The 15,203-nt window shown below is 48.1% G+C and overlaps 1 protein-coding gene across 1 annotated transcript; it reads left to right on the forward strand.

Annotated features, from left to right (window-relative positions):
- Positions 1–9,204: 9,204 nt before the first annotated feature.
- On the forward strand, positions 9,205–10,781 carry LOC143410635 (olfactory receptor 287-like). The gene is given in 3 exon segments (XM_076871451.1): positions 9,205–9,316; positions 9,762–10,048; positions 10,050–10,781. Coding segments are annotated over 3 exon segments (1,131 nt in total).
- Positions 10,782–15,203: the final 4,422 nt, after the last annotated feature.

Raw genomic sequence — 15,203 nt, forward strand, 5'->3', positions numbered from 1 at the left:
TAGGTGCTTGGAAAATGCCTGTGAGGTGTTTTGCAGTGCTTGGATTGGGCTGTTTCTCTTTTTGTTGCTGAGTTTAGAAGCCCTTTATACACTCTGGATACTGGAGCCTCATCAGGAGGTGGGCTCTCCCTGCAGTCTGGAAGAAGTCAGCTCTTCCTGCGCCTTGACTTTAGCCCAGGGACACCTGGCACTTTTGCCTGCAGACCCAGGACACTGCCTGCTGTGCTAGGTGGGGGGGTCTCCGATTCAGCCGCCAGAGGGCGCTTGTACATCAGGCCACCTGGAGCCAGCTTCCTATTCTGCGCCTGAGCAGAGCCCTCTTGGGTTCTTTCCTGGTCTTTGCAGGTGCCTGTCTGTCCCCAGTCGTAAAGATGATCAACACCACAGCTGTTAGGGAGATAGACCAAGCTACAGCGAGGGCCAGGTGTGGCTCAGCGGCACAGCGCTTGCCTAGCTAGTGCCAGGCCACGGTCCATCCTCAGTGCCCCGAAAAAGAAAAAAATAAAGAAAAACCCAGTGAGGCCCCATCCATGAGGGTGGCAGTGAGTCTACAGTGACTCAGGTGATCTGCCTACTCCCTTTCCTGGTGAGCTCGAGGGTCAGGGCTGGTAGATCCACTCTGCTGGACCCAGCTGGGGTGGCAGTGCAGCGAAATCAAGGACAACTCTTGAGTTGTCATGAGTGAGCTGCGATGCTTTGAGTTCTGTCCTCATCCTTTGATTATGATAGTTCTCAGCATTATGAACCAGCAAACGAGAACTTTATAAAAACATGAGATGTTTTTCTCCCATTGTTAATGTTCAATTCCACTTTCCCGATAATGTCACAGTTTTCTTGGAAGTTCTGTTTTCAGTTAATAGATAATTTGCTGTGTTCAGCACTTGTTGTTTTAAACTTCCCTTTGCCCTATTTCTTTACAAGGTCTATCTTTAGAAAATCATCCACAAGCACAGGATAGAGCCAGAAAACCAAATGAAGTCACTCATGGCAGTCAGTGTGCTTCACTGTGAATTTCAAACTTCTCCCTTTAAAAACATTTAGTAGTGAAAGTGCCATAGCAGTGAGTTCTGGTGCTGGTGTGGTAGGTAGTGGCATAGTGATGACAGGTGGCATACACTGCTGATTCATGCTCTTTAGCAAGCAAACAGGTCAGGTGGATCACAGTGAATCATCAGCCAGGGAAAAGGCAACAATATGGGTAAGATCCATCCTTGAAGATTTATTCTGCAAACCAAGAAGGAGAAGGATCATGTAGAAACTGAACTCACTGTTGAAATGCTTTGCTTTGCCCTTGTGCTTTTAAAGAATGAATTTGTTGGGCTGGGATTGTGGCTCAGCAATAGAGCGCTCATCTAGCACGTGCAAGGTCCTGGGTTCAATCCTCAGCACCACTTAAAAATAAATAAATGAAGGTTGTGTCCAACTACTTCTAAAAAATAAATATTAAAAAAGAATGCATTTATTCATTCAGTTCTTGGTGCAAGGCATTTACAACCTTTCCCAATGGGAAAGTAGATGCAGACAACAGTGAATTTTTTATAACAGACAAATTTCCACAGGAGTCATTATGTAGTCATGGAGTGATGCAAAATCTGTGCTTTTCTGAACCACAGAAGCCACAAGGCTTCTTGATGTCCCTCAAGCCATGACTCTGGTGCTTTTAGAGGGTCTAAGCTTTGTAAGATTTGTTGGTCTGTAAAAGTTTATTCTTGTGAGATGTAACATTTTTCATGTAACTATTTATTTGTTGTGCAGTTTGTAATGAAGTATCCAAGCTAGCAGCTCCGTGGCAGGGATGGCAGCTGTGACTATAATAGCAACAATTGCAGCTGTCCATGTTGCAATGAATCTTTTTGTTTAACAGTTTGTAGGTACATCCATTAAGGAAACCTTGTTATGCTAATGAAGTGTAAGACTGATGGGCAGGCATCTAATCATTATCTCCTTACTTGAGGATTAATATAGCAGATGTATTTACTGTGGTAAGGCAACTCCTCAAATAGCAAGGAGTTATGCAAGTATGTTTTACTACTAATGATATTTTATGGGCCAAGAGGTAATATATGTATTAGAAATATTAATTATTTGGACTAAAACTAAAATATATGCTTTGGGAGTATTAACTATGGTGAATGTTTCAGATTCATCCCAATGCCAAACCCATTATAATTTATAGAGTTCCCATGTGCACATCATTATCAGTGTTATATGTTAGCAACCAAGAACTTAAACTATAAAAATACAAAGGCACATGGGAACACTCTAAATACAATGGGTTTGGAGATCATTTCTAAGAAAAGATTTTCAGGTGTTTTTGCAGCTTGGGTATTCTCTAATACCTTTTTGTAAACATGATTTTGTACAGCTGTTAACTTATGATCATTTGATTTAAAAAAATTGAAAGTGAATAATGCTTGTTTTAATTGTTCATGTGGTGAATGAGTCTATTCCCCTTTTTATTTAAAATGCATGTTTTTAAGATTTTGGGGCCCATGTTTGATTATGGCTTGTCCTTGAAGATTATAAGGAATATCATGTATAAGGATAATATTCCATTGACTACAGAAATTAGAAAATGCTTTAGATGTATAGGCTGTACCATTATCTGTTTTTATTATTTTAGGTTGTCCTAAGAAGGCAAAGGCTGATAGCAAATGTTTTCTTATTGTTTTAAAATTCTCAGAAGTTTGTACTATAGCAAAGATCATAATAGAGAAGGTATCAATGGTTACATATATATATTTATATTTTCCAAAGGGAGTATATTGGGTTTCAGTTCCAATATTCTGACAAGCCTTTAGCATGTCTCCTATAATCCTGGGTGGCATTCTCATGACCAAGAGTAAGCACAAGCATGTTGGCAACTTCAGAATTTTCTATTTGCCTTTCAATAGCATTTTGGTCTATTAACAAAATCCATGTAGGGTTTAGTGGCTTCTTGATGAATCTGGGTAAAGGACCTGTAGGAGTCTTCATGTCGGGCACTTTATCCCACACTTTCATGGCAGCCTGAGATGATGACCAGCTGCATGTGAATCATTAATTGGTTGAGCCCCAGTACTAGAATCTCCTTGACCACTAAGCTGGTTGAAAGAAATAAGAATGCCATTATTCAAATTGTCAATGCCGTTATGACCCTTCATCTTTCCATTCCTGTAATCGTAGCCTGTACTGAGCAGTGCAAGGCTGGCTTTCATCAGGGTCATCCAGTCCTGGGGACTCCTTCATACACACTGGCAAGTTCCTCTGTTAAACTCCAGTAACATGACTTTGTATATCATTTTATTCCATTGACCTTTGTAATTCCTTAAAAGTGCAAATGGCAGCCTATTATGTTGAGGATTATGATTATTTGTCCTCAAAACTGGGAAAGCTTTAATAATTTCTCCTGCTTGTTTAGCTTCCTCAATACATCTTTGCATAGCTGGGACCTTAGTCTTATGGAATCTTTGCTAGAGAAATGGGAGGTAAAGAGAGAGGAGCAGGAGGGGGACAGGTTTCAAAGGTGTGCTCTCTGCTTTTTGAAAGTTCTTTTTATTTTGAGCTTGTGGAGGTCGTTTGTCTAGTGGGGGAAGGTTGGAGGATAACATTTATAAATTTTGAATAGGTTGAAAATAGCTTCACAGCATAGATCCCAAGTAGTTAAATGCTTGAGACTAACTGGCCCAGTAGACATTCTAAGACATTCATTCCCGTGTTTCTGCATCTAAGCTACCAGTGTCTGGATAGCGTGGTATTGTTCCCTAATGACAGTTAAGAGTTTTGATGTATCTCATACAGGAGCTGATTTATCTCTTCATCATCTTTGATGTATATCTTCCTGTTTTTTTTTTTTTAATTAAGCTTCTTAACTGAAAAGCATGCCCTCTAACCTCAGGAGAAATGGAAAGTAGTTCCTAAACAATGGAGCATCTACATTCACCAAACAAACTCTTCTCAAGTTCAAGAGTCAAATAGACCTCAACGCAGTAATATTGGGTGACCTTAACACACCCTCTTTCATCACTAGATAGATCTTCCAAATAAAAGCTGAACAAAGAAACTATAGAATTCAATAATACAATCAATAACTTAGGCTTAATTGACATATAGAAAATGTCATCCTTCAATGAGAGAATACACTTTCTTCTCAGCAGAAGATCCTGAATATCCTAGTATATGGTCTATTTAGAGAAGGATCCTTCTCTAAATAGACCATATACTATGCCACAAAGCAACTCTTAGCAAATATGAAAAATTAGGGCTAGTACCTTGCATTCTATCAGATCATAATGGAATGAAATTTGAAATCAATGACTTGAACAGACACTTCTCAGAAGATGATATACAATCAATAAACAAATATATGAAAAAATGTTCATCATCACTAGAAATTAGAAAAAATGCAAATCAAAACCACTCTAAGATTTCATTTCACTCCAGTTAGAATGACAGCTATTATGAAGACAAACAATAATAAGTGTTGGTGACAATGTGGGGAAAAAGGCTACACTCATACACTGCTGGTGGGACTGCAAATTGGTGCAGCCACATGTAAAGCAGTATGGAGATTCCTTGGAAAACCGGGAATGGAACCACCATTTGACCCATCTATCCCACACCTTGGTCTGTATCCAAATGACTTAAAAACAGCATACTACAGGGACATAGCCACATCAATGTTTATAGCAGCACAATTCACAGTAGCTAAACTGTGGAACCAACCTAGATGCCCTTCAATGGATGGATGGATAAAAAAAATGTGGCATATATACACAATGGAATATTACTCAGCAATAAAAGAGAATAAAATCATGGCATTTGTAGGTAAATGGATGGAGTTAGATAAGATAATACTAAGTAAAGTTAGCCAATTCCCCCAAAAACAAATGCAGAATGTTTTCTCTGATATAAGGAGGCTGATTCATAGTGGGGTAGGGAGAGGGAGACTTGGAGGAACAGAGGAACTCTAGATAGGGCAGAGGGGTGGGAGGGTAAGGGAGAGGGCATGGGGTTATTAATGATGGTGGAATGTGATGATCATTATTATCCAAAGTACAGGTATGAAGACACAAATTGGTGTGAGTATACTTTGTGTTCAACCAGAGATATGAAAAATTGTGCTCTATATGTGTAATAAGAATTGAAATGCATTCTGTTGCCATTTAGGAAAATGCATGGGACTGGAGGTCATCATGCTGAGCAAAACAAGCCAGACACAGAAAGACAGGTGTCACATGTCTTCTGTCACATGTAGAAACTGAAAAAAAGACCCTAAAGTTGAAGAGAGGCTGTTGGGGAAGAGGACAGGGACAGGGGAGGGAGGAGAGTGGGAGGGCATAAGTGTGGGGGGTGCAGTCACAGCACAGTCTTCAGGTGGGGCAGAGTGCAGCAAAACCCCCCGAGTTACTGTTCATGATCATAGAAGGTAACATGAAGTCTGCCCTTCTCCTGGGGCTGTGATTCCCATTCAGTGTGGAGCTGGAGAGGGCAGGACCAATCTTGCTCTGACTGTTCCCTCCACACCCCCCCAAGCACACATGTCCAAGGAGCCTGGGGACAGGGACACACCCCACGCTCACCAGTCTCTAGTGTTTTATGGCTCATGTCACATTGATCCTTTAGGCTGAGGTTCAGGGACAGACCATGATCCCTGTTGGAGAATGGGGTTCCCAGAGTGGTCTGGCAGGAGGGTGAGCCCCAAGAGTGGACAATTCTGTGAGAAGGGAGGTATTTAATACTCCCTTAACCTACAAGAAGCAAATTACCAGGCATCCAGAGAAAGCTGTCAGTCAGTGTGGGCATGAGAGCAGGACCTGCAGCCAGGGGATGGTCTCCAACTGTCGGCTGGGGGTGACCAGCGTGGCCTGCAGTGTGTGGGAAACATCTTGTAATATTGAGAAAGAAAAGGGGTCAGAGGCTTTTGAGAAAGAACCCTGAGGCTGATGTGGGAAGCTTCAGGGAATGGGAAAGAAACACCACCAAATCCTTGCTACTGTCCATGCTTTGAAAAGCTTTCTTCTACTTCTCTGTCCTAGAATGCTGGTAAAGTGGGAAGATGGAGTTCACTTAGCCAAACAGAAAGCAGCCCTGTGTTTTCCAGACCAGGGCAATTCTGTTGTAGGGGCAGGCTGCTCAGAAAACACACCAAGTCCCAGTTTTGTACAAATTGAAGAGTCTTTATTTAGCCGACAGGTTAGTGACTGTTCCCCTCAGGACTCATAAGTGCAAAGAACAGCCTCGAGCCTCAACATTTTAGGATACTTAAAGGCAAAATCCGCAAAAAACACATCCAGGTTGATGTAGCTGCAGGCAAGCAGGTATAGAAGCTGAACTGGGCAGTCAGCAAGACAATGCAATGGGTACACTGGTCTTCCCCATGGGACTTTCCAGGTTGACATAGCAGAAAGCAAGCAGATGGTAAGTGGGTCAAAATGACCCTAGTTAAGTACAATAGAGAATGGTAACTAAGGTCTAGATAATCAATCTCTGACAAGGTACATTTCCTAAGAAACATGAGAACCCAAAAGAGAATCTTACATTGTATAAGAATTGCTATTTTGTGTTGCCAAATATGCTATAGTAGCTACCTATTAATGGGTACAGAGGTGGGGCTTTCCCATGGGAGAAGAATTTCTTACATGATATGGAGTCTCAGGGTAAAATGGAGTCTGTTTGGTCATTATTCATAACAGCTCCTGCAGTGGGTGCTACTTGCCAGATGCTCACTCTGGCCTGCTCAGCACCAGGGGACTGCACCACCTTTAACCAGCTCCCAGCTGGGGTGGCTTTATGGAGCCGGTGTTCCAGGGAAATGTTAATCCACATGTAGCTGGCCAGGGTCCCCACTTCTCTTGAACAGCTGCCAAATACCTGTGGGGCCATGGAGATTAGCTGCAGGTAGGGTGGGGCCCACCAAGGACCCCTACCCCAGGTGGCTGTGTCCCTGATACTGATGCCCAGATGCCATTTGGCTAACAGCATGCAGCCTCTTGTGAGTCCAGCACTGGCCACAGAGGCCTAAGGTGCCCACAAGTGTGGCACGCAGGTTCCCAAAGGCTCCTGCTTGCAGGAGCTGAAAGAATCTCAAGGGCCTGACAATGGTGGCTCCTTGCCCAGGCCACAGCCCTCTCCACTGTCTGAGGATCCCATCTCCCCCTCCCCTGTCTGAGAAGAGGCCCAGCTGAGGGACCCAGCAGGAAAGAGCCCAGCCAGGCCCCTGTGGAACAGCTCTCCTGGGAGGCGATGGTGGGGAAGGGCGAGCAGCTTGCCATCCTCCTCCCACCCTGCCAGGGCAGTGCAGGATCTGTGGGGGCCACTGCCTATTCACAGTGGGAAACAACATGCCCAGTGTTGCATGCATGGCTGGGCCACTCCCTGGAGTGCCTGGCCTGCTGCTCCCCCAGGCACGTGGTTCCCGGCATGGGGCATTGCCCCAGGAGATGGCCCCGGGGTGGGTGAGAAGTTGGGCACAGCCCTAGGGCAGGCAGTTCACCCTTTGGGCCAGCCAAGCTTCAGGGCCAGGCTCTTGCCAGCCACGTCACTGTCAAGAAGGTCCTCCCGGTCCTGAGCCCAGAGAGGCCAGGTGGAGCAGCAGTACCGAGCACCAGGTGCTGCCTGCAATGCACAGGGCTTGCCCTGTTGCTCCTGTGGGCAAGCAGGTGGGCCAGGTATATTGGCTGCAGGGTGGGGACCTCACTGCTGCCCTGTCTCATGCTATTGTCATCGAGACTGGGAGTGAGTGCTAGTAGGCTCAGGGATGGGTCTCTGGACAGCACATGTGCTGATGGATGGCAGAGCTTGGGTAAGGGGGACATTGCTGGGTGGACTGGTGGGAGTCATTGGTGGCAGTGGAGCCTAGGAGCAGAGCAACAGCAGAGGTGCTGCCGGTCCCCTTCTTGTGCCCCCAGGCCCTGAAGTGTCCCCTGGGCAGGGGCAGGACCAAGGCTGGCTGCTCCAAGGGACCACAGCCAGGGAAGATTGGGCAGAGCAGCCTGGTGGACTTGAGGCCTGGGCTGTCTGCCCAGGGACTGTACTTGGGTAGGTGGAAGGCAGCACTGGCCACCACCATGGAGGAGCTGAGGGAAGAAGAGTGTTGTGTTCCTTGAGCATCTAGAGTGGACTGAGACCCCTGTGCCCTTCTTTCTCACCTCCTCTGAGGAGATGGGGAGCAGAAAGCAAATGGCTCAGCCCATGGGAGACCTTTATAGGAGGTCAGCCAGGCAGGACAGTCAAGCTTCCCCTGGCCTGGGATGTATCCTTGCCTGGAGTGGCTATGAATTGCCCCTGCTGGTCCTCCTGGTCTCTAGGTTGCTACAGAGGATGTATTATGGAGCTGGGTGAATGGCCCCTCAGCCCTCCACCCCCATGAGGGGCTGAAGTTGGCCCTAGACTAACCTGGACAGGGGATTCTCAGCCCTGTGTGTCCATCCCCCACCCCAGAGCATCAGGCCACATGGGGTGTGTCTAAGAGGGCTCATCTCCTCCTGGACAGTGTGAGTCCCACATGCACACAGGGTCTGTGAACCCCACGTGGCCTGGCCCAGCACTTGAACTTCAAGCTCATCTTCCAAGCCTCAAGGAATGTCTGTGACAGCAGACCTGTGGTGCAGCTTCCCCCACCATGCAGGCAGGTGCCCCACCTGCACACCCACACGTGGCCGGCTCCCTGGACGTGAGACTGAGCAGGGTCCCCTCCTCATCTGTGGGGTACAGTGGGAGACTGGAGGTGGCTGTACGGGATGGTCACTAGAGGGTGGTCAGGCCCCACATGGAGCAGAAGTTGCAGGTTTCTTTTCTTCTTTCAGCCCAGGAAGTTTGTCAACTGCAAAACTGTTCCTTGAAAGGAGAGGCTCTCTGAGTCAGGGCTGAGGGACTTCAGTGCTGAGCCCAGGTCAGGACCCCCAACCCAGGGAGGAGTGGCTGCAGGGAAAGGGCTGTCCAGCCCACCAGCTCAGGTGTAAGCCGGCAGGTTCCCCAGGTTGAGGAGGTGGCCTCAGGAAGCAGTGTCATGGGGAAGATAAGGTTGTTCCTTCAGGGTAACACCAGGTGGTCTTTGCCTCTCTTCTTGGGGTTTCCTTTTGCAGGAAGTGTCCCTGCCTGGCTGCCTATGGCTGGAAACTCCTGGGACAGGGGCCACATAGCGGGGTGTGGCCTCCACCTGGGCAGGTGTCTGGATCAGGCCTGAGGTGGCCCATTGTGCTGGTTAGTTGAAGATGGAAGCAGATGAAAGGCGGCTGTGCAGGACTGTGCTACGGATCTGCAAATGAGGCGGCAGCCAGAAGACCCACGAGCCTTCCTGGGTGGTGGACTCTGCTGGTTTACAGTCAGGAAGAGGGTAAGTGCTCTGGGGTAGAGGGCTGGTCCAGGGACATGTGCTTGTGTGTGGCCAGGGAGAGGGAGGGAGCAAGAGGATGGCTCTGGGTTCGCAGGCCCCAGAGTGGCCGGTGAGCAGTGCCTTGAGCTCCAGTCCTCCCCACATAGACCATCCTTGATCCTTTAGGGCAATAGGATGTATTGAACAGATATAGTCACCTGCCCCTGCCTGTGCCTCTCCTGCCCACTGACTTCTGGCCAGGCGGGGCACTGGTGACAGTTTTCAAAAGCCATTTTGAAAAATGGCACTGGTGACATTTTCAAAGGCCATTCCCTTCCTCCCCCAAGATGACAAGCAGCAACTAGCTGACACCCACAGGCATTCTGGCCTTTCCTGCCTGCTTGGATATGATCTGTGTTGTCCCTTCACTTGCTCCCACAGTATGTGGGGCCTGCCTGGTGAGTAGACTCCAAAGAGGATGGGGAAGGGCCAGTGCCTGGGTTCCTCAGCCCCCTTCCTGGCTACCTGGTTGCCCGACACAATGATACGGTCTGGAGCCAAGGCCAGAACATGTCCACGCAGGGACCCTTCATCATTTTGGGTTTCCCGGGGCCCAAGAGCCTGTGTGTGGGGCTCTTCTTGCTCTTCCTGGTCATGTACGTGCTCACTGTGGCTGGGAATCTGGCCATCATCTCCCTGGTCATGGCCCACCGCCGCCTCCAGACACCCATGTGCTTCTTCCTGTGCAACCTCTCCTTCCTTCCTGGAGATCTGGTTCACCATGGCCTGTGTGCCCAAGACACTGGACATCTTCGCCTCTCAGGTTGGAGCCATCTCCATGGCAGGCTGTGCTGCATAGATGTACTTTGTCTTCTCGCTGGGTTGCACCGAGTACTTCCTGCTGGCCGCGATGGCATATGACCGCTATCTGGCCATCTGCCTGCCACTGCGCTATGGCGGCATCATGATGCCTGGCCTGGCGGCGTGCCTCGCGCTGGGCTCCTGGCTGTATGGCTTCTCCGCCATCGTGGCACCCACCGCACTCATCGCACGCCTCTCCTTCTGCGACTCACGCGTCATCAACCACTTCTTCTGCGACATAGCGCCCTGGATCGTGCTGTCCTGCACCGACACGCAGGTGGTGGAGCTGGCGTCCTTCAGCATCGCCTTCTGTGTCATCCTGGGCTCCTGCCGCATCACGCTGGTCTCCTATGTCCACATCATTGTCACCATCTTCAGGATCCCGTGTTCACAGGGCCGGCACCACGCTTTCTCCACCTGCTCATCCCATCTCTCAGTGGTGCTCATCTGGTACGGCTGCACCATCTTCCTGCATGTGAGGACCTCGGTGGAGAGCTCCCTGGAACTGACCAAGGCTGTCACGGTGCTCAACACCATCGTCACACCAGTGCTGAACCCCTTCATATACACTCTGAGGAACAGGGATGTGAAGGAGGCTCTGCACAGGACCATAAGTGGGAAGTGAGGGGCGAGCTTCCCCCTGCCCTCCCCTTGGTCACTCTGCAGGGTGGGAGTCAGTTCTGGGACAACTACCCCACCCCTGTGGCTGAGTGGTGTCCATCACTGCCTGGATCGTCCTTGGGCCTTTGTCATCCATAAATTTGTACAGCTCCCCGGGAAGGGGCAGGAGTTTCTACTTCCATCACAGGGTTTGCCCAGAGGCTGGGGCTTAGGTTCCAGGCAAATTCTGGAAGAGAAATAGGGTGCAAGCCCCCAGGAGATGTCTCCATAGTGCAGTTCCAAGGCCCTCAGCACCAGGGGCTGGTCAGCCTCTGAGACCTGGTCATATGGTCTGGGACCAACAGACTCTGTACCACCGTCCAGACTGCACCACCCCTACCTGGGGTCTCCAGAGGTACTCACTGGGAAAAGCACACCTGAGCCCTCTACAGTGTGCTGTCAGGGGCTGACTACAGTGGCCAAAGCACAGATGGACACACTGTGGAAGCCTCTCTGAGGGGCCTACACAGCCTGCAAGGGCTGCTTAGGATCACTGTGTGGCTTGCCTCACACTGGGGTTCCTCAGAGCACAACTGACAGGTCTCACACCACCCACAGTGCCACAGTCTGGCTGGGCACAAATCACGAGCCACTCACAGCTTTGTAGATTCAAACAGCAACTCTTTATTCCCGAGCTCACACCGGCCCTCTACAAACACGTTCTGAGGCAATCCACGTTCTGGGGGAAAATCCCAAATACTCTCTGAATCCCAGGAGAACTCAAGGGGAACTCCAGGAGCAGGCACGCCTGAGGCAGCAGGATATGCCCTATTCCCAGCAGGGTACACCTTAAACCTGGAACCGCCCTAAACCCAAGGAGAGCCCTAAACCCTGATCTTCCCTAAACCCGGATCTGCCCTGGTCCTTGAGCAAGGTCACCTTACATGCAATGTCACTGCAAGATGTCAAAGGCAAGTCCATTTCCACGAGTCCTTCCTCTAAGCAACATGGGGTACGCTGGCAAGGAAATTGTCATACCTACTTTGCTAATGGCTCTCAGCACCACAGACCCTGAACTGTGGGAACAGAGGTACAGGAGGGGTCAGAGTCAGGCTGGGGCTCCATGCAGCTCAAGAGACCTGTTGGCTTCAGGCTCTGGTCAGACCCTCTAGGAGGACAGCCTGTTCTTACTTATTCTTGGAGCAATGTGGATAGGGCTAGAAACAAATGACTTGGGCTAGTTATGTAACCACTGCACACCTCTGTTGCTTCATCTGTGAGCCCTGTGAAATTGTCATCTGGTGGATCCCTTGTCACATGAGATGACAATGTGTCCAGCTTAGGAAGGAGTGGGCCCAGGAAGGGCTACGTTAAGGGTCATTTTCATAATTTAGCAGAACCATGTATAGGTTATCCCCCTTGTCTTTCTTTCTTTCTTTTTTTTTTTTTGAGAGAGAATTTTTAATATTTATTTTTTAGTTCTCGGCGGACACAACATCTTTGTTTGTATGTGGTGCTGAGGATCGAACCTGGGCCACACGCATGCCAGGCAAGCACGCTACCACTTGAGCCACATCCCCAGCCCCCTTGTCTTTCTTATTTTATCTGAGATGACTGACAGGGGCACTGTCCTCCACCCAAAGTCCACTCTGATCTTTCAGCTATCAAGGACCCCTGAGAACTAGACTCTCTCTAGTTGGCCTGGATAAAAAATGAGGGGTGGTTACTTGGAACTTAGCAGGGCCCAGTAAAAGTGAGTTTTCACTTGGAGCTACAGGTCCACCCAGGCCCCATAGTTGGCTGTGTGGTCATCCAGGTGGCAGGGGCATGAGATGGCTGAGCCCTAGAGTGGGCTGGATTAGAGCTGCTGTGCAGAGGGTCTGAGCCCCAGCCCTACTGCCCTCTCTGCTTCTTATGGGGTGCTGGAGCTTCCCAGAGCTGAAGCGGGCCTGTTGATGGGGTCCCTGGGTCTTGGCTCAAATACCACTTTTTGGGCTTATCACAGACCGGCCTCCTTTAACTGGTCTTCATCTCCTGTCCCTGTCCATTCCTCTTCAAGGTCCAATCTCATGCCTCTGTGCTCTGCCCTCTCCTCCGGTGTGGGAGCCTAGGTGGGGCAGGCCACAGGGGCCTGTAGGCATCTGCCCAGGGCCTGGAAGAATCATCACCCTTGCCAAAGTTGGTGTTCCCACAGGCCTCCTTCTCCTGGGGCCAGAGAACACACTGACCCCAAGGACTGCACACTAGGCCATCCGTGGCTACTGATAACTGTGTAGTGTTTGTGCTTTTTTTGTGGTACCGGGGATTGCACTCAGAGGCACTTGACCACTGAGCCACATCCCAGACCTATTTTGTATTTTATTTAGAGACTGGGTCTCACTGAGTTGCTTAGTACCTTTCCATTGCTGAGGCTGGCTTTGAACTCACGATTCTCCTGTCTCAGATGCCTGAGCCACTGGGATTACAGGCATGCACCACCGTGCCAGGCCTTGTTTGTGCTTTTGTGCAGTTACTTTTCAGGTGAATTAAAGAGCACTCTGATTTCATCAGTTCATGCCTTTGCTACCTAGATGGGGGTCAGTAAAGGCCCATATTACAAGGGCTTGATGATCTCTCAGCTACACCTGGGGGAGAGGGGCAGTGGGGAGAGGGGCAGTGGTGGGAGAAGCAGGAACCCACACTGGGACCTGCTGTGCAGCAGCCCCAGACCCCAGCAGGGCAACCTCCTCCTTCATTGCTGCAGACTAGCTAGAGGCCAGAGATGCTGAGGAGCAGCACAGTGTCATCTGGAGTGTAAGACCCTGCTGCACTTCTGGAGGGTAGGGCCCCAGATCCTGGGAGGAATGATTTACAGGAGAAAAGACCTATTTGTTTTTATAATCAAATATTTATTCGTATTATCAATTCAGTAATTAATAGGGACTCAGTGTCCTTTCTCATATGGAGAAACAAAAAGCAACTGGGTGGCGGGGGTTGTAGGGGAAGAGATCTATCAGGCTATTTTCCAATCTATAGATACATAGTTATAACAGCCAACAATTACACTGTGTTTGCCAAGTACCAGAAACTCACAAGCATATTTGCAGATTGTAACTAATTTGAGCTGCACAATAGCTATGTAGGAGAGATACCATCATTAACCCCACTTTGCAGATGAAGAATGTGATACTAATGGGCTCAGGAACTTGTCCCAAGTCACATAATTAAAATGCAGCATAGGTGGGATTTAGCTGGGGCAGGCTGTCTTCAGAGTCCCTGCACCAATGCAGAGTGCTGCTCTGTTTTTCCTGCACAGCAAAGTAGTACAATGTCAGGTGGGAATGGGAAGCTTTACATTTGAACAGGGTCTGAAAACCATGTAATGAGCATTGTATTAGCAATTCTATTTCCATTTTCTTAAATAGATAAAACCATTTTTATGCCATTTTCTTGTCTATTGGAAACCACCCGTTTAAAGAGGAACAAAACAGGAAAACCACCAGTTAAAAAAATTTCAGATAAGTATATTTCAGGAAATAATAATTATATATTCAAAGGAGTGTTGGTCTCTTTGAATTGCCCCTGATAAGCTAAACTCTTACTTAGCAGTTCTAGAATTTCCCCCTAACTCAGAACAGTGATCCTTGCATGGGTGTGCATTTAGAACTGCATGTGTGTGCACTTGTGTATGCACTGTTATGTCATGCACACATTCTCAATCATGGACAACTTCTGTACTATGAGGTTGCATTTTAATTGCAGATAATCAAAGTATTTGAGCCAAGTTGGGCAAATGAATTACAATTAACAATGTTAATTTGAAGTAAAAAGTTTTGGCTGAATATAATGAAGTGGCCTTTTAAACATGTGGTTATCAACCATGACATTTACTTTTTTTTTAAAGAGAGAGAGACAGAGGGAGAGAGAGAGAGAGAGAGAGAGAGAGAGAGAGAGAGAGAGTTTTTAATATTCATTTTTTAGTTTTTGGTGGACACAACATCTTTATTTTATTTTTATGTGGTGCTGAGGATCGAATCCAGTGCCCCATGAACGCCAGGTGAGCGCCACATCCCCAGCCCCCATGACATTTACTTTGCTAACAAAGGATCCAGATATATTTGAGATTTAGTTCCAGAAGTTTGGACTTCTCCCTCTATCCTCCCTACAGGGCAATTATTTCTGCTCCTCTTCATTAGTAAGTTAGAAATTGGATGATAACTTGTTTGAATAAGAACTCCATGTTGTTTTCTAGATTATGCAATACTAGGTATGCACTGTGTTAAAACAAACAAAATTCAGAATTCAGATGTGCTGCTATGAGGAGGTACACATTTCAGTCATCCAGTGAAGTCTGCCTTCATTCACAGTTTATCAGAAGAACTGAAAAGATCTGTTTTGGTCCCTGACTTTACTCCATGCTTGGGCCTGTGGTGAGGCAGAGTACCATATTGGACAGGGTATGGTGGAG

Source organism: Callospermophilus lateralis, chromosome 11 (assembly GCF_048772815.1).
Source record: "Callospermophilus lateralis isolate mCalLat2 chromosome 11, mCalLat2.hap1, whole genome shotgun sequence".
NCBI lineage: Eukaryota > Metazoa > Chordata > Mammalia > Rodentia > Sciuridae > Callospermophilus > Callospermophilus lateralis.